The sequence below is a fragment of the Balaenoptera ricei genome, chromosome 13 (assembly GCF_028023285.1).
Source record: "Balaenoptera ricei isolate mBalRic1 chromosome 13, mBalRic1.hap2, whole genome shotgun sequence".
NCBI lineage: Eukaryota > Metazoa > Chordata > Mammalia > Artiodactyla > Balaenopteridae > Balaenoptera > Balaenoptera ricei.
This window is the reverse complement of record NC_082651.1, coordinates 56,205,670-56,228,585: the sequence shown is the minus strand read 5'-3', so window position 1 is coordinate 56,228,585 and position 22,916 is coordinate 56,205,670. Positions and strand designations below refer to the sequence as shown.

General features: G+C 39.1%; 1 protein-coding gene across 2 annotated transcripts in view; it reads right to left on the bottom strand.

The window, feature by feature from the left end:
• CLHC1 (clathrin heavy chain linker domain containing 1) overlaps positions 1-22,916 on the bottom strand; it is a 78,884-nt gene that overhangs the window by 21,349 nt on the left and 34,619 nt on the right. The window contains exons 11-12 of one of the 2 annotated variants that reach the window (XR_009506575.1): positions 22,666-22,845; positions 6,193-6,340 (exon numbers count right to left, since the gene is read on the bottom strand). Coding sequence is in view for 1 of the 2 variants with exons in the window: in XM_059943344.1 (XP_059799327.1) it covers positions 21,111-21,307; positions 22,666-22,845 (377 nt within the window). In the remaining variant the exon portion in view is untranslated. Of the gene's footprint in view, positions 1-6,192; positions 6,341-21,019; positions 21,308-22,665; positions 22,846-22,916 lie in introns of those variants that run through there. The other variant, XM_059943344.1, reaches the window with a different exon arrangement.

The window sequence follows — 22,916 nt, the reverse complement described above, 5'->3', positions numbered from 1 at the left end:
CCTAAACTTATGCCTAAAGAAATTAGAGAATGAAGAACAAAAAACCCCCAAAGTTAGCAGAAGGAAAGAAAACATAAAGATCAGAGCAAAAATAAATGAAAAAGAAATGAAGGAAACAATAGCAAAGATCAATAAAACTAAAAGCTGGCTCTTTGAGAAGATAAACAAAATTGATAAACCATTAGCCAGACTCATCAGGAATAAAAGGGAGAAGACTCAAATCAATAGAATTAGAAATGAAAAAGAAGTAACAACTGACACTGCAGAAGTACAAAGGATCATGAGAGATTACTACAAGCAACTATAGGCCAATAAAATGGACAACCTGGAAGAAATGGACAAATTCTTAGAAAAGCACAACCTTCTGAGACTGAACCAGGAAGAAATAGAAAATATAAACAGACCAATCACAAGCACTGAAATTGAGACTGTGATTAAAAATCTTCCAACAAACAAAAGCCTAGGACCAGATGGCTTCACAGGCAAATTCTATCAAACATTTACAGAAGAGCTAACACCCATCCTTCTCAAACTCTTCCAAAATATAGCACAGGGGGGGACACTCCCAAACTTATTCTACAAGGCCACCATCACCCTGATACCAAAACCAGACAAAGATGTCACAAAGAAAGAAAACTGCAGGCCAATATCACTGATTAACATAGATGCAAAAATCCTCAACAAAATACTAGCAAACAGAATCCAACAACACATTAAAAGGATCATACACCATGATCAAGTGGGGTTTATCCCAGGAATGCAAGGATTCTTCAGTATATGCAAATCAATCAATGTGATAATCCATATTAACAAACTGAAGGAGAAAAACCATATGATCATCTCAATAGATGCAGAAAAAGCTTTCAACAAAATTCAACACCCATTTATGATAAAAACTCTCCAGAAAGTAGGCATAGAGGAAACTTACCTCAACATAATAAAGGCCACATATGACAAACTCAAAGCCAACATCATTCTCAATGGTGAAAAACTGAAACCATTTCCACTAAGATCAGGAACAAGACAAGGTTGTCCACTCTCACCACTATTATTCAACATAGTTGTGGAAGTCTTAGCCACAGCAATCAGAAAAGAAAAAGAAATAAAAGGAATCCAAATTGGAAAAGAAGTAAAGCTGTCACTGTTTGCAGATGACATGATACTATACATAGAGAATCCTAAAGATGCTACCAGAAAACTACTAGAGCTAATCAATGAATTTGGTAAAGTAGCAGGATACAATATTAATGCACAGAAATCTCTTGCATTCCTAAACACTAATGATGAAAAATCTGAAAGAGAAATTAAGGAAACACTCCCATTTACCATTGCAACAAAAAGAATAAAATACCTAGGAATAAACCTACCTAAGGAGACAAAAGACCTGTATGCTGAAAACTATAAGACACTGATGAAAGAAATTAAAGATGCTACAAACTGATAGACAGATATACCATGTTCTTGTATTGGAAGAATCAACATTGTGAAAATGACTATACTACCCAAAGCAATCTACACATTCAATGTAATCCCTATCAAACTACCAATGGCACTTTTCACAGAACTCAAACAAAAAATTTCACAATTTATATGGAAACAGAAAAGACCCCAAATAGCCAAAGCAATCTTGAGAAAGAAAAACGGAGCTGGAGGAATCAGGTTCCCTGACTTCAGACTATACTACAAAGCTACAGTAATCAAGACAGTATGGTACTGGCACAAAAACAGAAATATAGATCAATGGAACAGGATAGAAAGCCCAGAGATAAACCCATGCACATATGGTCACCTTATTTTTGATAAAGGAGGCAAGAATATACAGTGGAGAAAAGATACCCTCTTCAATAAGTGGTGCTGGGAAAACTGCAGAGCTACATGTAAAAGAATGAAATTAGAACACTCCTTAACACCATACACAAAAATGAACTCAAAATGGATTAAAGACCTAAATGTAAGGCCAGACACTATACAACTCTTAGAGGAAAACATAGGCAGAACATTCTATGACATAAATCACAGCAAGATCCTTTTTGACCCACCTCCTAGAGAAATGGAAATAAAAACCAAAATAAACAAATGGGACCTAATGAAACTTAAACGCTTTTGCACAGCAAAGGAAAATGTAAATAAGACGAAAAGACAACCCTCAGAATGGGAGAAAATATTTGCAAATGAAGCAACTGACAAAGGATTAATCTCCAAAATTTACAAACAGCTCATGCAGCTCAATATCAAAAAAAACAAACAATCCAATGCAAAAATGGGCAGAAGACCTAAATAGACATTTCTCCAAAGAAGATATACAGATGGCCAACAAACACATGAAAGGATGCTCAACATCACTAATCATTAGAGAAATGCAAATCAAAACTACAATGAGGTGTCACCTCACACTGGTCAGAATGGTCATCATCAAAAAATGTACAAACAATAAATGCTGGAGAGGGCGTGGAGAAAAGGGAACCCTCTTGCACTGTTGGTGGGAATGTCAATTGATACAGCCACTATGGAGAACAGTATGGAGGTTCCTTAAAAACTAAAAATAGAACTACCATACGACCCAGCAATCCCACTATTGGGCATATACCCTGAGAAAACCATAATTCAAAAAGAGTCATGTACCACAATATTCATTGCATCTCTATTTACAATAGCTAGGGCATGGAAGCAACCTAAGTGTTGATCAACAGATGAACAGATAAAGAAGATGTGGCACATATATACAATGGAATATTACTCAGCCATAAAAAGAAACGGAATTGAGTTATTTGTAGTTAGGTGGATGGACCTAGAGTCTGTCACACAGAGTGAAGTAAGTCAGAAAGAGAAAAACAAATACCGTATGCTAACACATATATATGGAATCTAAAAAAAAAAAAAAAGGTTCTTAAGAACCTACAGGCAGGACACGAATAAAGACGCAGACGTAGAGAATGGACTTGAAGACACGGGGAGGGGGAAGGGTAAGCTGGGACGAAGTGAGAGAGTGGCATTGACACATATACAGTACCAAATGTAAAATAGCTAGCTAGTGGGAAGCAGCCGCATAGCACAGGGAGATCAGCTTGGTGCTTTGTGACCACCTAGAGGGGTGGGATAGGGAGGCAGGAAGGGAGACTCAAGATGGAGGAGATATGGGAATATATGTATATGTATAGCTGATTCACTTTGTTATAAGGCAGAAACTAACACACCATTGTAAACCAATTATACTCTAATAAGGATGTTAAAAAAAAAAAGAAAGGACAATTTGAAGGGTCTTTACCTGGACCCCTGAGCCTGAGTTCCCTTCAAGGGCCAACGTTTACCCTGGCCCAGGGTCATGCAAAAAAAACAAACAAAAGACAAAGACTACAGAAAATACCAATAGTGATAGCTAAATCCTCTAAGATTAAGAAAAGGGGAGGGGGACCAGTAGAATAAAACCAGCAGGAAACCACTCTTGCTGCAGTGGACTCCCTGAGCATTTCAGGAATTGGGTTACAGCTCAACACAAGTCCTGATTCACATTCACTCACCTCACAGGAGAGCCTCACAGGCAGAGGCTAAGTGCAGCCGCAAGATGGGCTGCTAAGAATTTTCTGATTTCAGTTCAGACTGGTTTCCAAAATGTTCTGGGGATTCTAAACTTTCACTCTCCCAGACACTTCAGACTGTGCCATAACTAATCCCACATCTTGTATTTATTTGGGAAAGGAGGCTCCAATCTCCTATGTGGGTGGGATAGGAAGTGAAGACTGTGGAATCTGGAATCCCTTTTTGTTCCCATTTTCCTTTGTGAAAATCCTTCAAATTAAAAAGTCATTGAATGTTGGAATTAAAAAGAGATGTTGGGGATCACTTAGTCCAATGGACTCTCCTCGTTTTAGACAGCTAATCGAGAAAACAGGCCGTGATCAAAGTCTCACAAGCTAGGGGCTGAGCTAACCCAGGCTCCAGGCCAGCTGCACTATTGCCCTGGGAATTCACACACAAGGTATTGGCAGAGGGCAGAGGGGGAATATGTGGCTATTAAGGGAATAATGGAAAAACTCCAAAGAGGAAGAAATCAGCTGACACGTAGCTTGCCATCCAGGCTGGCTGTCACGAGGCTCAAATTGGAAGCAGGTGAGTCTGCCTGATGAGAGTTGAAGGAGGGAAGTGAGGAAGTGGGGGAAGGTGGGAGGGAGGAAAGAATACATTTCAGAATCAACAGAATCTGAGACTCTGCATTTACTCTGTGTACTAACTAGGGTGACAAGGGTTGGATGGGAACAAGATTAAGGGAGATATGTTCCTGGAGGAGGGAAAATGCTTCTTGTATTAATAAGTAAAGGGTAAAGGCAAGTCTCAGATGTGAGTAGAAGGTAGGGAAAGCTGCCTGTGGTGAACACAGGGATGCACCCCCAGGTCCCCTTTCCTGAATGGAGGGTTTATTCCCCATGGTGGGAATGCTGCTGGAAGAAGACCTCCAGCTGTCAAACCCTCTTTGGGGAGTGCCTGGGCTAAAGGAAGCTGCTCTGACCAAGGTCTTGCCTTCTTCAGGGGCAGTGGCTCATCCACAGGCAGATAAAGGCCCAGCCCTCTTGCCTCAACTGGGGACACCTGAAAGGGTCCATCCCAGCCTCTGAACTTTCCATGTGGTCAGCTGAGCTCTTTGTTGGGATTGCTACAAGGCTTACCTTCTCCCTCTGCTGGATCCTACTTTCTCCCCCCTCCTTCCATAGTGTTGATACCATAGGTGTCACCCTAGAAAATAGCCTCCATCTCAGAATCAGCTTGGGGGAACCCAAATGGCAGCTCTGCTTATCTAAGTAAACATACAGAGCCCCACTGAAAGCAGAGAGAAAACCTCCATCTGTTGAATCTGGCCAAGTAACTCACACCTGATTAGTCCTGATTCAGAAAATGCAGTTAAGGCTCTGTCTAAGTGACAGGCTGTCACCTCATTGCCATCCACATGCCCGAGCAGTGAGACCAAACAGGCCATTCCTCTCCTTGCAGGACCACACCCTACCTGAGCCAGGCAGCCAGAATCAAGTACAGGCAATTCTTAAAGACCTTTAAAGAAGATTCCAAAACCACCCTTGGAGCTGGCACCTCATGTAAAGTTGATAAACCTTAATTAACTATCAGAAATGTTCTCCTACAGTAAATTTAAATTCCTCACATCCTGCATGTATTGATTTCTTTTTGATATCTTAGGCAGAGGTAGAAAACATAAGCTTATTGGTTTAGTGACATCTCATGATTCATCTTCAATCTCTTATTCAAGGTGAATGATCCCATTTCCACTATTTTTTTTTTTTTTTTGCAAAAGGTTATACTTTCCATCCCATCATCATGTCTGTGGCTTTCTGTAAAGGCCACAGAGGAATCTCTTTCAAATCTTGGTCAATTTAATGGCTATCAATTTTTCTTCTATTAGAGTCAGCTTTATCATCCTGTGTGGCAAATGGCACAGTAACAAGGCACCATCAATAAGTCAACAAGGGCACTGTCCTTGGTTTCTACTCTTCAAAGCCAGCATTCCCACAGCCTGAAGAACCTAACAGGGCTTCTAACTGAAGAGGTGGGAAGAAAAAAAGCTAGAACTGAGGCTGTATGGTTCTGGGAATAGAGAAGCTACTGTGCCCCCCAGAGAATGGGGTGGGGTGGGGGGATTCTGCAGAGCACAGCCAGAGGCAGGCAGCTCATGTTGGGGGGTCGCATGCTTCTGCCTATGAGAAGAATCTGAGCACATTAGCTATTTCTTTCTTGCCAAGAATCCTTGAGATATTTAGATTTGAGTTATGAATTGAAAGTGAGATAAGCCCTATTTTATTTGCTTGTTTCCCTGCACTTATCTCAGGATGCTTCCTGGATCTGTATGGTAAATAACGATTTATGTAGGAGAGAGAAATAAAGGAGGTACATTCACTTATTTGGTTATCTTTGATCCACTGAATAATTATTATGTTTAACTGTGGATTGGTAGGGTTTTTATACTCATTAGGAAAACTTACACCAGTGGTTTTCAACCACTTGGCAAGGTCTAGAGACATTTCTGCTCGTCTTGACTGGTTGAGGTGGTGAGTAGGGAGAGTTACCGCCATCTAGTGGATAGAGGCCAGAATGCCGCTAAACATCCTATGGGGCAAGGACAGCCTCACACAACACAGAGTTTTCTGTCCAAAATGTTGATAGTATTGGGATCAAGAAAGTCTGACTTACAAACGATTCCATGTCCTCCAAATGTATTCACCTCTTCAAGAAGCTTCAGGCATTGTTGTTTCTCCTCCTCTCTTCACACAATGGGCCTGGAGAAATTACAAGCTGCTTGACCCACAAGCTCACTGTCTTATTTTTGATGGAGGCAGAGCTGAGGAACAAAGACAAGAGAAACCCAACTGTGAGGTGAAAGCAAGCTTGACCTTGGCTCATGGGCTCCCTTCAAAAGCTATGTTTTATGTTGGGATCTCTGATCAGACAGGCTGAGTCAGAAAATAACAAGGAATTCTCAGAATTACTTCCTAGGTCAGGGTCTTGCTTTCAACTCTGTAATAATCTCATCCCCCCACTTTGAATCAAGGATTGAACACTGTGTAAGCAGAATAACCAGGTTCTCTCTTCAACTGGTTCTGAAACCATCTCAATGATTTTGAGAAAACAGACTTTCTACAATCCAGCAGTAAATTGACCAGCCTGGGATATTTTTGTGTATACATTTCTTACTTTTCTAAAGAATAGACTGAACATGCCAGAATTTTTCAAAGCTGAAATCATGGTATAAGCAACAGCTTTGCAGGCAGCCTGTGCTTCAACGTGGAGTAGCAGAAACAGGAAAGTCAGCCAGGCCACGAGGGTCTGGTCTAACAGTGTGGGATTGCTGCATAACGGGCAGGATCCCACTACAATACAGCCTTTGAAATGTCTTGAAAAGAAATCTTTTGTCTAGAAAACAAAGCCCTCAACTCCAGGCCCAAATTCACCCCACTCACTCCACCCTCATCCCTGCTTCAACTTGAAAAGCTCAAAAAGAGAAAAAGCGCTAGAATTTAAAACATTTTAATGTAGAGTAACTTTTTTTTTCTTTAAAGGGCCATCTTCTTATGAATACAAATCCCCCAAGAATAGGACTTTAGGACACTTCTGGGAGGATGACAGAGTAGGGAGCACCAGGAATCTGTCTCCCCTCCTAAACAACAATTGCTCTGGCAGAACCTGTCTGATGCAACTGTGGGGACTCTGGAGTCTACTGAAGGCTTGCAACTTCCAGGGGAAGGCTTGGACAGTAAAGTGCAGTTAATATCAGTCAATTTTAGCTCTTAGTACAGTAGCAGCTACCCATCCCACACCCACAGCCCCATCGCAGGCAGCTGTACACCTGTTCCTGGAGCAGCTTGCACGTAGCTTGCAGGAGCCAAGGTGGTCAAGAAGAACCATGTCTTCCAAACATAAGGGATCTGTGCCCTGAGTACTGATTGCTGCTCCAGATCTCTAGCTGCACCTCCCTCCACTGTTGCAAGTCCCTCCCCGCTCCAGCTGAAGTGACCTCTGGGGATTTAAAGGGCCAATACTCATTCTTTTCCTCCTTCCATTTTTCTCTTTTTCTCTTTTTGGGGGACAGATATGAAAGAGTAGGACATTCAAAAGCAATTCCATATACAGGGGAAATTAGAAAGTCATCATGCACACTCAGAGGAAAGCACGGGCTCAGAAAAGATCTGAGAAAACATTAAGTTTACACCTCAAGCAGATCCCTGGCACAGAGACAACCTACAACAATCAAAACAGAAACAGAAACAAAAAAAGAAAACCCTGGGGAAGAGAGAGAAGCTGATTTCCAGAGTTACCAAATTATTAGATTCAAATGTCCAGTTTTCAGGAATTCCCTGGTGGTCCAGTGGTTAGGACTCTAGGCTTTCATTGCTGAGGGCCCAGGTTCAATCCCTGGTCAGGGAACTAAGATCTTACAGCACAGACAAAAAAAAAAAAAAAAAGTTCAGTTTTCAACAAAAAATCACAAGGCATATAAAGAAATAGGAAAGTATGGCCCATCCAAAGGAAAAAAAAGAAAATCAACAGAAACTATCCCTGAAACAGAACTGATTTCAGATCTACTAGACAAAGACTTTAAAACAACTGTCTTAAAGGTGCACAAAGAACTAAAGGGAGAGGTGAAGAAAGACAAGAAAATGATGGCTGAATGAAGTAAAAATATCAATAAAGAGATAGAAAACCTAAAAATAAACCAAAAAGAAATTCTGGAATTGAAAAGTACAATAACTGAAATGAAAAATTCACTAGAGGGATTCAAAGGCAGATTTCAGCAGCAGATAGAAAAATGGAAATATTGAGTCTGAGGAACAGAAAGAAAAAAAAAACTGAAGAAGAAAAATACCAGAGCCTAAGGGACCTATAGGACACCATTAAGGGGACCAACATATACATGTGGGAGTCCAAAAAGAAGAGAGAGGGAAAAGAGCAGAGAGAATATTTGGTGAAATAATGGCTGAAAGCTTCTCAGATTTGATGAAAGACATGAAATAAATATCCAAGAATCTCAGTGAACTCCAAACAAGATGAACTCAAAGAAACCCACACTGAGACATAATATAATCAAACTTTCAAAAGACAAAAACAAAAAGAAAATCTTGAAAACAGCAAGAGAGAAGTGATTCATCATATACAAGGGATCTTCAGTGAGATTATTGAAGATTTCTCATCAGAAACAAGCTTTGGAGGCCAGAGGCAGTGCTATTCAAAATGCTAAAAGAAAAAAAAAAAAAAAACTGTCAAGTAAGAATCCTAGATCCAGCAAAACTGTCCTTCAAGAGTGAGGGAAAAATTAAGACATTCTCAGATAAATGAAAGTGGACAGAATTTGTTACCACCAGACCTTCTCTGAAAGCAGTGCTCCAGGAGTCCTGCAGGGTGAAATGACAAGACACTAGACAGTAACTCAAAGCCATATGGAGAAATAAAGATCTGAATAAAGTAAACACATAGGCAACTATAAAAGCTCATATTATTGTAATGATGGTTTGTAACTCCTCCTTTTGTCATCTACATGATTTGAGACTAGTACATTTTTTAAAATTATTAGTCAAAATGCTAGTATTATTGTGACTTTGGGGTTTTTTTGGCTGCATTGGGTCTTTTTTCTGCATGTGGGCTTTCTCTAGTTGCGGTGCATGAGCTTCTCATTGCAGTGGCTTCTCTTGTTGTGGAGCATGGGCTCTAGGTGCATGGGCTTCAGTAGTTGTGGCTCGCAGGCTCTAGAGTGCAGGCTCAGTAGTTGTGGCGCATGGGCTTAGTTGCTCCACAGCCTGTGGGATCTTCCTGGACCAGGGATCGAGTCCATATTCCCTGCATTGGCAGGCAGATTCTTAACCACTGCCCCATGAGGGAAGTCCCTGTGACTTTGGTTTGTAACCCTAAATTTTGTTTTCTATGTCATTTAGGAGACTAATGCATTTAAAAGAATTATTAGTTTATGGTTTTGGGCACACAGTGTTTAAAGATGTAATTTAGTGACATCAACAACCAAAATAGGTGGGGACAGAGCTATTAAAGTAGCATGGTCTTTTTTTTTTTTTTTTTGGTAGTAAAATACGCATAACAAACTTTACCATCTTAACCATTTTTAAGTGTCCAATTCAGTGGTATTAAATACATTCATAATGTGCTACCATTACTACCACCCATCACTATAACTCATCTTGTAAAACTGGAACTCTATACTTATTAAACAGTAACTCCCCATTCTGCCCTCTCCTTAGCCCCTGGCAACCACCATTCTACTTTCTGTCTTTATGATTTTGACTACTAAGTACCTCGTGTAAATGAAATCATACAGTATACGTCTTTTTGTAACTGGCTTATTTAACTTAGTATAATGTCCTCAAGGTTCATTCATGTTGTAGCATATGTCAGAATTTTCTTCCTTTTTAAGGCTGAATAATATTCCATTGTACACATATACCATATTTTGCTTATCTATTCATTGGTCAATGGATACATGCTTCCACATTTTAGCTATTTGAATAATGCTGCTATGATCATGGGTGTACAAGCATCTCTTCAAGACTGTGCATCAAGTTCTTTTTGGTATATATCTCAAAGTGGAATTGCTGGGTCATATAGTAATTTTATGTTGAATTTTTATGCTAAGTGAAATAAGCCAGTCACAAAAAGACAAATACTGTATGATTCCATTTATATGAGGTACTTAGTCAAAAATCATAGACAGAAAGTAGAATGGTGGTTGCCAGGGGCTGTGGGGAGGAAAGAGGGAAGTTACTGTTTAATGAGTATAGAGTTTCAATTTTATATACAAGATGAAAAGAGTTATGGAAATGGATGGTGGTAATGGTAACACATTATGAACGTATTTAATACCAGTGAACTGGACACTTTAAAATGGTTAAGATGTATTTCACCACAATTTAAAAATTAGGGGAAAAAAAAAAGAATGGTCCTTAAATTACCAAAGATTGCCAACAGAATGCTATATTTTAAAATGTGACTAGCGGGATTTCCCTGGTGGCGCAGTGGTTAAGAATCCATCTGACAATGCAAGGGACACGGGTTTGATCCCTTGTTCGGGAAGATCCCACATGCCATGGAGCAACTAAGCCCGTGCGCCACAACTACTGAGCCTGCACTCTAGAGCCCGCGAGCCACAACTACTGAAGCCCACACGCCTAGAGCCCATGCTCCGCAGCAAGAGAAGACACCACAATAAGACTGCGCACCTCAACAAAGAGTAGCTCCCCAGCTCACTGCAACTAGAGAAAGCCCACGCACAGCAACGAATACCCAATGCAGCCAAAAATAAATATATAAGTTTATATTTTAAAAAAATGTGACTAGCAACAACCAGACCAGCATCACGTCTTCCCCATAAAAACAATTTAATTCGCTGAAAGAGGTGAAAGTCTTAGTGGCATCTCTATCGCCATCTACCAAATCGAATTTGTACTATATTCTAGTAAATCCTAACCAAAGAAAGGTCTTTGTAATATATGTGCTTTCATTCAAATTCTAGCCACTGGAGCCTCTTGGTCAACGTTTTGCCCACTCTCATTATTGATCCTAGTATCAGCACAAACCTGTTTCTGGATGTTGTGTTCAGGAAATGATTATTTTAAGTGCTCACTCTAGAGAAGCTGGGCAAAAATTGCATGCAAACTTTACATGCAGACTGTTTGCTCTCTGGTCAGGGTCTGCAATTCAAAACCCATGATCGTTAAACCATACATGCCTAGATCTTTAAGCAACTTGGCAGGGATCTTTGACAATTCAGTCCCATTGCTTCCAAAATGTACATTGATTCTCTGTTTTCAAACTGTGTGAGCGTGTGTGTGGTGAGGAAAGAGTTCAGGAGGAAATGGATGGGAGTTTTTTTGTTTTTGGCTGCGTTGGGTCTCGGTTGCTGCGTGCGGGCTTTCTCTAGTTGAGGCGAGCGGGGGCTACTCTTCGTTGTGGTGCGCGGGCTTCTCATTGCGGGGGCTTCTCTTGTTGCGGAGCACGGGCTCTAGGCGCACAGACTTCAGTAGTGTGGCACGCAGGCTCAGTAGTTGTGGCTCGCGGGCTCTAGAGCACAGGCTCAGTAGTTGTGGCACAGGGGTTTAGTTGCTCTGCGACATGTGGGATCTTCCTGGACCAGGGCTCGAAACTGTGTTCCCTGAGTTGGTAGGCAGATTCTTAACCACTGCGCCACCAGGGAAGTCCCAATGGGAGATTATTATTAGACATCTCCATCTGCATATAACCAGAGTTCAAGGGTGACATGCACTTCATGTTAAGCACAAATCCAACTAAAGCTGGCCTTATTTATAATAGTACATACTGTATGATTTGACCCAAGAAAACAAGATAACAGAATATAACTCATGCAACTGTTCCTTGGATGAAAAAGGTGTATCCTCCTCAGAGGCCTTAAGATGTCAATACACATGAGAGCTTGAAGGTACAGTTTGCACTGATTTCCACTGAAGAGCTAATTGAATAGAAACAAGGACCCATTTAGGAAAATCTTCAAAATTTACCTTAGTAGCCTCTTTTTAAAAACTATAATATTGCTTCTTTACCATCCTTATGGTAATAGAGTTGGAGAATACTGATAGATTAATTCTTTAGTGTGAGAGAAAAAGTTGTCAAATTTACTTAAGAAGCATGTTTCTTTTCCTCTTTCTACACACAAATTACCTCTGTGCTACTTTCCAAGTTCCTCTGTGTTAGAAATCAAAATGACCTCCATTTTGGACCAGTGATACATACAGTAACTGTAACTTGTAGGTTAAAGAATCCTGCCTTCTATTGCCAGGGCATCAGTAAATCGGGCATCCTGTAGCAGCTTTTTCTGAATGAGAAAACATGGTAGCATTTTATTTCCTTTAACCATTCAAAAAGCTTCATTTAAAGTCAATGGAAACAAGAAATTAAATCTGGCCTCCTGAGTTTAGGAAAAAGGTTTTAAATTGGTGGTCTATAGGTCAAGTTCTGTCTGTAGATATGTGTTCTGTGTGGCCTACACAGTACTCTGAAAATCAGGACTGCTCTCATCAAATCTACATTTCCAGCTTCTGATAGGGTAATTCTAAGTCCATAATCCTGCACGACAAAATTGGCTGGAACCTACCACAATTGTTCCTTTTAAAAAGTCCCTAGATCCCCCTATGCCTGGCTGTGAAACATCTCACTCATTTACAGTAGGACCAGACCTCTATAGATACTTGAGAGTGACCTTTTATTTGGAGGCTAAGAAAAGAATATCAAGGAGAGACTGACATAGATTCCCAAGGCATGGAGGGTACCTGTAGATAACTGACAATAAAAAAGAAGCAAAAGGAAATTGCTACATAAATAATAGTATCTTTATTATGTATCTAATTTTATTTTTATTCAAGAACATAACAAATTGCAACTACTAGCAAACTGACAACTTTCTATGGGTTCAGTGGTGCTATATTGGTTTACTTTTGTTAAAATGCTGTTTTCTCTGAGAGGGAATGAAAGAAATTATGAGCTTACTGTAAAATGGGAAAAGTTGAGGGGAATTCCGTGGGCAGTCCAGTGGTTAGGACTCTGTGCTTCCACTGCAGGGGGCATGGGTTCAATCCCTGGTTGGGGAACTAAGATCCCTGCATGCCACGTGGTGTGGCAAATAAATAAATAAATAAATAAATAAATAAATAAATAAATAAAATGGGAAAAGTTAAAAAAAAAACAAATCATGAGGCCTGTACTTTGACTTTTAACTTATGTTTTAGCAATCTTAACAGAACTGAAGGCAACTGAAAAATAACATTTTCATCTGTTAAGGTTAAAAAAGTGATTGAAAATAACGGTTATTTTCTAATTATCCAGGATTTTGAAAAAGTTTTAAATGTTAAGAAAATTTTTTGAGGGCTTCCCTGGTGGCGCAGTGGTTGAGAATCTGCCTGCCAATGCAGGGGACACGGGTTCGAGCCCTGGTCTGGGAAGATCCCACATGCCACGGAGCAACTGGGCCCGTGAGCCACAATTACTGAGCCTGCGCGTCTGGAGCCTGTGCTCCGCAACAAGAGAGGCCGCGATGGTGAGAGGCCCGCGCACCGCGATGAAGAGTGGTCCCCACTTGCCGCAACTAGAGAAAGCCCTCGCACAAAAACGAAGACTCAACACAGTCATAAATAAATAAATAAAAGAACGTGAATTTCTAAAAAAAAAAAAAAAAATGTTTAAAAAGAAAAAAAAAAAAAAAGAAAATTTTTTGATTAAATTTGTTTCAGAAAATCTCTAAACCTTTGCAAATGAATGAAATTAATGGAAATTCATTTTGATAAATGCTTGACTACAATAATTAAACAAAAATGTAACTAGTACAATTAAATCTTTCAGACTCTGAAACATTTTCCTCCCTTCTGTTGCTATGGTGGACAGAGCACCTAATTTGAGTCAGAGAAACTTAGTTCATCATGGTCCTTGCTATGTGATCTTCAGCATGTTACTTTGCCTTCTGAATTCCCTTTTCTTCACCTATGAAAATGGGGATAATAATATCTATTTCACAAAATTTTTGTGAGGATTTAATAAGAATACATATTAATAGTACTAGCACAGTGTCTGGCACAGAGAGAACACTTTAAAAATATTTGTTCTCTTCATACATGGCAGGCAAAGAGGTGCCTTGTATAAAAATGAAAAAAGCCATGGGGGGGAGTGGGGATTAACCAAGATGGCGGAGTAGAAGGACGTGCTCTCACTCCCTCTTGCGAGAGCACCAGAATCACAACTGGCTGCTGGACAATCTTTGACAGGAAGACCCTGGACTTCACCAAGGAGGATACCCCACGTCCAAGGACAGAGGAGAAGCCACAGTGAGACGGTAGGAGGGGCGCAATCAGAGTAAAATCTAATCCCATAACTGCTGGGTGGGTGACTCACAGACTGGCGAACACTTATACCACAGAAGTCCACCCACTGGAGTGAAGGTTCTGAGCCCCACGTCAGGCTTCCCAACCTGGGGGTCCGGCAATGGGAGGAGGAATTCCTAGAGAATCAGACTTTGAAGCCTAGTGGGAATTGATTGCAGGACTTCGACAGGACTTGGGGAAACAGAGACCCCACTCTTGGAGGGCACACACAAAGTAGTGTGCGCATCGGGGCCCAGGGGAAGGAGCAGTGACCCTGGGGGAGACTGAACCAGACCTACCTGCTGATGTTGGGGGGTCTCCTGCAGAGGCGGGGGGTGGCTCTGTTTCACTGTGGGGACAAGGACTCTGGCAGCGGAGGTTCTGGGAAGTGCTCCTTGGCGTGAGCCCTCCCAGAGTCTGCCATTAACCCCACCAAAGAGCCCAGGTAGGCTCCAGTGTTGGGTTGCCTCAGGCAAAACAACCAACAGGGAGGGAACCCAGCCCCACCCATCAACAGTCAAGTGGATTAAAGTTTTACTGAGCTCTGACCGCCACAGCAAGTCAGCTCTACCCACCACCAGAGCCTCCCATCAAGCCTCTTAGATAGCCTCAACCACCAGAGGGCAGACAGTAGAAGCAAGAAAAACTACAATCCTGCAGCGTGTGGACCAAAAACCACAGTTACAGAAGGATAGACAAGATGAAAAGGCAGAGGGCTATGTACCAGATGAAGGAACAAGAAAAAACCCCAGAAAAGCCATGGGGGGGACTTCCCTGGTGGCACAGTGGTTAAGAATCCACCTGCCAATGCAAGGGACACAGGTTCGAGCCCTGGTCCGGGAAGATCCCACATGCTGCGGAGCAACTAAGCCCGTGTGCCACAACTACTGAGCCTGCGCTCTAGAGCCTGCAAGCCACAACTACTGAGCCCACATGCCATAACTACTGAAGCCCGCACGCCTAGAGCCTGTGCTCCACAACAAGAGAAGCCACTGCAGTGAGAAGCCAGCGCACAGCAACAAAGAGTAGCCCCCGCTCAATGCAACTAGAGAAAGCCCGCACACAGCAACAAAGACCCAATGCAGCCAAAAAATAAATAAACAAACAAATAAATTTTTTTTAAAAAGCCATGGGAGATGAATAGGTAAAACACAGAGAACTTTTAGGGCAGTGAAACTATTGTGTATGATACTATTATGCTGGATACATGTCATTATAAATTTGTCCAAACCCACAGTATGTACAACACCAAGGGTGAAGCCTAATGTAAACTATGGACTTTGGGTGATAATGATGTGTCACTGTAGGCTCATCCATTGTAACAAATGCACCACTCGGAGCGGGGGGGTATTGATAACGGGGGACGCTATGCATATGTAAGGGCAGGGGGTATATGGGAAATCTCTATATGTTCTGCTCAATATTGCTGTGAACCTACAACTGCTCAAAATAATAAAATCTATTTTTTAAAGCCATGGGTTTAGAAAAATATGACTAATTTTGGATATTTCTAACCCAATGGAGAATTTCTATTATAGCTATTTCATTACAGCTGTCAGAGAACAATGTCATAAATCAAACATTAATGCAGTGTTGACCCTGAAAATTATAGCTACTAGTATGACCTAATACCCATCAACATACAACCTAAAAAATAAAGCAGGAATCCAACAGAAATGCACATATATGTTCATGAACGAGACATGTACAAAAATATTCATGAAAGCACTATGTGTATGTCCCACGCTGGAAACAACGTAGATGTCCATCTATGGTAGAACTGTGGTATACTTACACAATGGAATAATAAATAGTGATGAGAATAAACAACTGCACATGACATGGATGAATACCACAAAAATAATAACTAAAGAACCAAACACACAAAAATAAATACATTATGATTTCATTTATCTAAAATTCAAACTCAGGCAAAACTCATCTAAGGTATGAGAAGTCAGAATAGTGGCTATCTCTGGGAGGGGGATAATAATGACTGAAAAGGGGCTTCTAGGATTCCAGGGGTGTTATTTCTTCATCTGGGAGTTGGTTACATAAATGTGTTGACTTTGTGAAAAATTATTGAGCTCTACAGTTATAACCTGTGCATTTTTCAGAATTTATTATTGTGTATATGTATATTTATATATCAATAAAATTTACCAACAAAATAAAGCGAGAGTAAAGCTAATTCACAAGACTGGCATTAAATATGAAAGATTCCAGGTCCAACTTGGTATTTATTCATTGACCTACTTATTGCAACTTACTTTGTACCCAATACTGTGTTTGATTTTGGTGATATAATGGTAACTGTTATAGGTTGAATTGTATGTGCCCTCCCAAAATTCATAAGTTGCAGCCCTAATCCCCAGTACCTCAAGATGTGACCTTATTTGGAGATAGGGTCTTTACAGAGTTAAAATGAGTTCATTAGGGTGGGTCCTAATGTAATATGACTGGCATACATGTAAGAGGAAATATGGACACACGTAGAACACATAGAGGGAAGATGACATAAGAGACATAGAGAAGGTGGTCACCTATAAGCCGAGGGGAGAGGCAAAGGCCTGAAACCAATTATTCCCTTACAGTCCTCCAAAGGAACCAACGTTGCCAACACCTTATCTCAGACTTCTGGCCTCCAGAACTGAGACAATAAATTTGTGTGGTTAAGCCATTCAGTTTGTGGTGCTTTGTTTCAGCAGCCCTAGAAAACTAACAGAGTAACCTTCCCCCATTTTCGACACCCTCAAAACGTGCTGTCCTTGCCATCAATAAAAAGTACTGTCCCTGACTGTAACCATGATAATAGCAATAAAGGACAGCCTAGAAAAAAGAAATGTGGCATAATTAAGGAAGTCATAAAAGGTTTCCCTGAGGAATTTTTAACCAAGCTAAAGCCTAAAGTAAAAGAAATTATTAACTAGGTAAAAAGAAAGGGATGAGCCTTCCAGGTAAAAGAAACAGCATATTTTCAAGCCCCTTACAAGAGGAACAGAAAAAATACAAGTGTCTGGCGCAAAATAATGTGTAATAAGGTAGGAGATGAGTCTGGAGATCAGCTGGAATTCAGATTATGCAGAATTCGTTAGGCCATGTTAAGGATTTTGGACGTTATCTCAAAAAGCAATGACATGAGACAACTATTTAGTGCATGATAATATGATGAAATGTCAAATACTCAGCATCACCTATGAAGCGTCCTTGCCAAAATAGTTGAAACTAGATCTAGTTAAGTTTTTACAGCTAACTTCCATTTACAGGAAATATGGGAAAAAGAAAAACAAGTTAAATAATACCATAAGGAAGCAATCAGACAAATATAAAATGTGGAACATTCCCAGTAACAACCAAGCCAGTCCAATCAGTCAATAGCAAGAGAGAAAAAAAGAGAGGAAGAATACTCTATATGCAGAGACACAACAACCAAATAGAATACATGGACCTTGTTTAGATCCTAACTGGAACAACTCAACTGTAAAAAGGCATTTTTAAGTAATTTGTGAAATTTGAATACAGACTGGATATTAGATAATACTAAGGAATTATTTTTAGTTATTTTTACAATATTCTGTTTCTTCCCACTGAAGTTGTAATCTTGATAGCAGAGACCATACACAAAACAGGTATCCAGAATATGCTGGGTTTGTTTTTGTTTTGGCCGCACTGTGCAGCATGTGGGATCTTAGTTCCCTGACCAGGGAAGCGCAGAGTCTTAACCACTGGACCGCCAGGGAAGTCCCCACAATATGTTGCTGATGCTGATGTTGAATCCTGGTATTTACAATTTAGGCAGAAGGTGAAAAAGCACTGGGAAATCATCTGTGGAACTACTGAATTTTTGAGTTGTAAATGACAAAACGAATTATCTAGCCAAAATAAATTCATGAGGAAAAGGACACAAAACTAGATCATGGTAGAGCTGGTCTAGAACACAGGCTCCTATGCCACGAGGCTCATGTTATACCTCTTTCAGTGCAGCTTATAGGGAGGTTCTCACAGCTTCCAAGCCCTGTACAGCTCACAACTCAACTCTTTCTCCTTCCTCCACTTCACTTTATATCCTTGTTCTTCCTCCCAACTCCATCTCCAGGCATTTTAATTTAGATTCACTTGACAAATTTCACTTTCCTTGGGTAAACTGCCAAAGCTAATGCTAACAAAGAAGAATAATAATGAGTGGAGGAAAAAACATTTTAAAACCAAAGCAAAATTAGCAGTAACAACAACAACAGCTGCTGTTTCAAGCTTTTTCCAGATTTCTGTACCTAATTCATCCTCTTGGCTTTCATGAACACATTTTTTTCCAAGTTCTGTCAACGGATACATAGTAGCTTTCTATCAATCATACAAGTCTCAAAGAAAAAAGGGTGTTAAGCCACTGGTACATAAAGAATCAGTGCTGCTGAAATACCCTCTCTCCTTCCCTTCCTTTTTTCCATTCTTCATATTTTCTTTTCAAAAATCATAGCTAAGGACTTCCCTGGTGGCGCAGTGGTTAAGAATCCGCCTGCCAATGCAGGGGACACAGGTTCAATCCCTGGTCCAGGAAGATCCCACATGCTGTGGAGCAACTAAGCCCATGCGCCACAACTACTGAGCCTGCGCTCTAGAGCCCACGAGCCACAACTACTGAAGCCCACACGCCTAGAGCCCGTGCTCTGCAACAAGAGAAGCCACCGCAATGAGAAGCCCGCGCAACGCAACGAAGAGTAGCCCTCGCTCACTGCAACTAGAGAAAGCCCATGTGCAGCAAAAAAGACCCAATGCAGCCAAAAAATAAACAAATTAATTTTTAAAAATCATAGCTAATATGAAGGCCAGAAATAAAAATATTATTAGTTATTATAAGCCTTTTATAACTAAATTGCAACTTAAATTGCTTTTAAAATTGTACATAGGTATTACTTCTAAAAAATATTACATTTTAGAAAACTGAATTATAGTTATCCAGTACTGTGTTTACCAATATACAGAAAAATTGAGAACTCAGCCAGTATTCTTCTGGATTTGTAAGATAAGCCCAGCAACCCAAATATTAGTGGAAACAGATAGCTTAATATAGGCAATAAGGTGTGTTATATCAAATACTCCAAAGAGGGATAATTATACAAGTACAAATGGATAGATATGCGGGATTTGGGAAGTATAAACCAAGTAGAGGAATATGTGTTTCTGGAACCTCTTACATTGAAATAAGGGTTATCTTCTATTAAGTTCTTCCACTATGTAATATATTTATACTGCACATACATATCACTAAACTTTTTGGGGAGATATTACTGCCCATATTTTACAAAGAGTAAGAAGAAGAATTTGAACTTGAATATGAACCTGTCTGATTCCAAGTTCACATTCTTTCCACTATAAAATAAAATATATACATTCAGTTTAAATTTAGGAGGGGAAAACTTATGCTCTTTTATTCTGTCTAACAGCAGCTCACTTTTACCATGTTCCATGATCAAGGCTGACATTCAACTGGTGTGCTCTGGTATGGCATAAGGGCTGAAAGCTGTTCTGATGAGTTGGGTATCTGTTCTGTTTGATTGGTGCCTATGCCATGCTGATCATTTAATATTTTGAATATCACACCTGTCCATGACACAGAACTCTGAGTCAAAATCAAATACTTACTCAAACACTTGAAATCATCTAAAACCACTTTGTATGGCATATTCCATGCCTACAGGTATCCTGGGTCTAAGATGTAGAACTACTACTTCTTTGCAAAATTTGGCTATTCTCTCTCTAGATAAGAACATGCTGAAATTCCCAAGTTTTATAGTAGAAGCTTAACATTTGCCATTTATATATGCCAAAGCATGGAGCACATCTTTGAGTCAGTAGTACAAAATTACTATGCTCTAGGTTTTTGCCAGTGAAAACCTTGAAATGGCATCTTGCCTTTCTTGTTACAAGTCAGGCTTATAGCATTTGATATTTGGGAAATCAGTCTGACAGGATACTATTCACACCTTCCTCAGTTCTTACTACTAAATTAGATCACCAGAAAGGAATAAAGCTAGGCATTAACTTATGCACTGAGATAGAAATGCCTAAACTGAGATTTATACACTTACATTCTTAGATTTTATCAAGATTCAATATACAGGAGGGATAAATTAGGAGTTTAGGAGTAGCATATACACACTATTATATATAAAATAGATAATCAACAAGAACATACTATATAGCACAGGGAACTCTACTCAATATTCTGTAATAACCTATATGGGAAAAGAATCTGAAAAAGAATGGATATGTGTATTGGGTTGGCCAAAAAGTTCATTCAGTTAATGAATACGTTGTTCAACAAAGTTCTTGGCAAAAATGAAAAATGCCTTTTATTTTTACTTAAAACCGAATGAACTTTTTGGCCAATCCAATATGTGCATAACTGAATCACTTTGCTGTACACCTGAAACTAACATAATATTGTAAATCAACTATACTCCAAAATAAAATTAAAATTAAATAAAAAATTTTAAAAATTAAAAAAAGAAAAAATACATAGGAATTTTAGAAAGATTCAATATACAAAATGACCATATAAAAAAAGGAAGCAATGGTGTAAATATTTCAAGGACAAATCTAAATGTCATCATAACAAAAGAAGCATGATATATTTCTGAGAACTTCATACTCCAGATTTATTTATAAGTTAGTTATACCAAAATCAGTTTGCCTAACTGATATATATAAAATGTTGTAGAGGCTCCCCCAACTGGTTAAGATGTAGAACTACCAAAAAACATGCTGCATTAAGTTGACTGTATCATCCTCTTCAGAAATTTCTGTAACCCCAGCTTGAGATAGAAGGACAGACATGATGTCATTAGATAATTTGTCAAAGCCATTCTGTAAACATATATTTGCTAATTCCTGCCACTTTTCTAGGGAGCAAAATGGATCATTTATCATAAGATGTTCAACTGCATCTGAGGAAATAAAAATACAATATTATAATATAGCACTTATTTGATAATCCACACTTAGCAATTCTTCAAAAATAAAGAGATATCATTTCAACTCCATTACTATTAGACCTGATTCCTTTAAGTGTAATGTGGAGTGCCTAGTCGAGCTCATAGTAAGTACTCAAGTGTTAGTTCCTTCTCCTCCTCCTTTTTCATTAAACTTTTCATGCCTCAATTCAACTCTCCACCATTTCTCACATTACTTATTCCTCCACTCATCTCCTTCTTGGTAAGGTCAGCAGATGCTGAAGGTTGAAAGGAAGGGAGTTCAGAAAGTGAAGAATGTGGGCTCAGCCTTATTCACAGTCTATAAGGTACCACTAGGAACTATCAAACAAATTTGATGGTCAAGTTTTCATGATCCTTCAAACACTTTTATAAATGCCCTATAGTGCTAACCTAAGGGTTTAAAAAACTCTTTGGCAAAACCTCCATCCTATCTCTAGACAGAGACCTCTTAATGATGGGGCTTCTTTAACAAATATTTTTCTAAAGGAAATAAAAGAAGGATTTTGTTTATTAAAGAAAACTAATGATATTATTTACTTTTGAAAATCAATTATAGTGACCCTCTTTGAAACTATTTATGGAACTCGTTTATCTACTACCTGCATTACTTATAATACTTGATGAAAGAGGATTTCTATTCAGGTTATTGTAATCACTATTATTTTATTTCCACCATGATTACTATTTTTCTATCAAATAAAATATTTTAGTTGATATCTGTAATGATAATTTCTAAATTATCTTCCCAACTATGTTTTCATGTAATTTACTATTCTTTCTTTGGCCCCATATGATAATTTAAAGTCAAGTTGTCTGCTCAAGTTTCTACATTAAATTAGAGAAAGGAAAGAAAAAAGTGAGATCTAATTAGTTATTCCTGATCCCACTCCAGAGTGAGGTTCAGAGTAAATAATATATGTAAATAATATTTTCATATATATTTGGTTTAGGAATAAAAAACATAAAGTTTATCTAAATAACATTTTAAAATATATATATAAATTATTAAATATACACATATGTTAATATATATAAAGATTTTACAGTAGTCATAGCTATTATAATTATTATGATGTTCCCCTCAAGCTTCAGAAGGAGTCTCTCTTCATTCTAATCCTCTCAACAAATATATACTATTGCCAACAGAGTATTATTAACATGGTAATCTTTACATTTATAAACACCTAAAGTTAATTCTTGCCAAGAATAAACTCTTAGGAAGATAGAGTTAACTCAAACATAATAATCTTGAACCTTTCCCTAAATAACCCACTACTATTTCTTTCACTACAAAATTTTACTTCACTTACCCTTCCCACCTTTATTTATTTCTTGAAGTAGCTTAATGCCAACTTTTTTCATATCTACAGAGAACAGGTGAAGTACAGCAAGACCAAAAGATAAATATGGTGGTTTCCCATTCCATTCGTCAGTGAGACACTGAATTAATTCAGTGTGGGGACATAACTTTATTAGCTGCATCAGGTCATCTGAAAGCAAAAATGAAAAACTGTGTCTCAACATCCTAATATGATACATCAACTAGAAACTGGGACTAGCT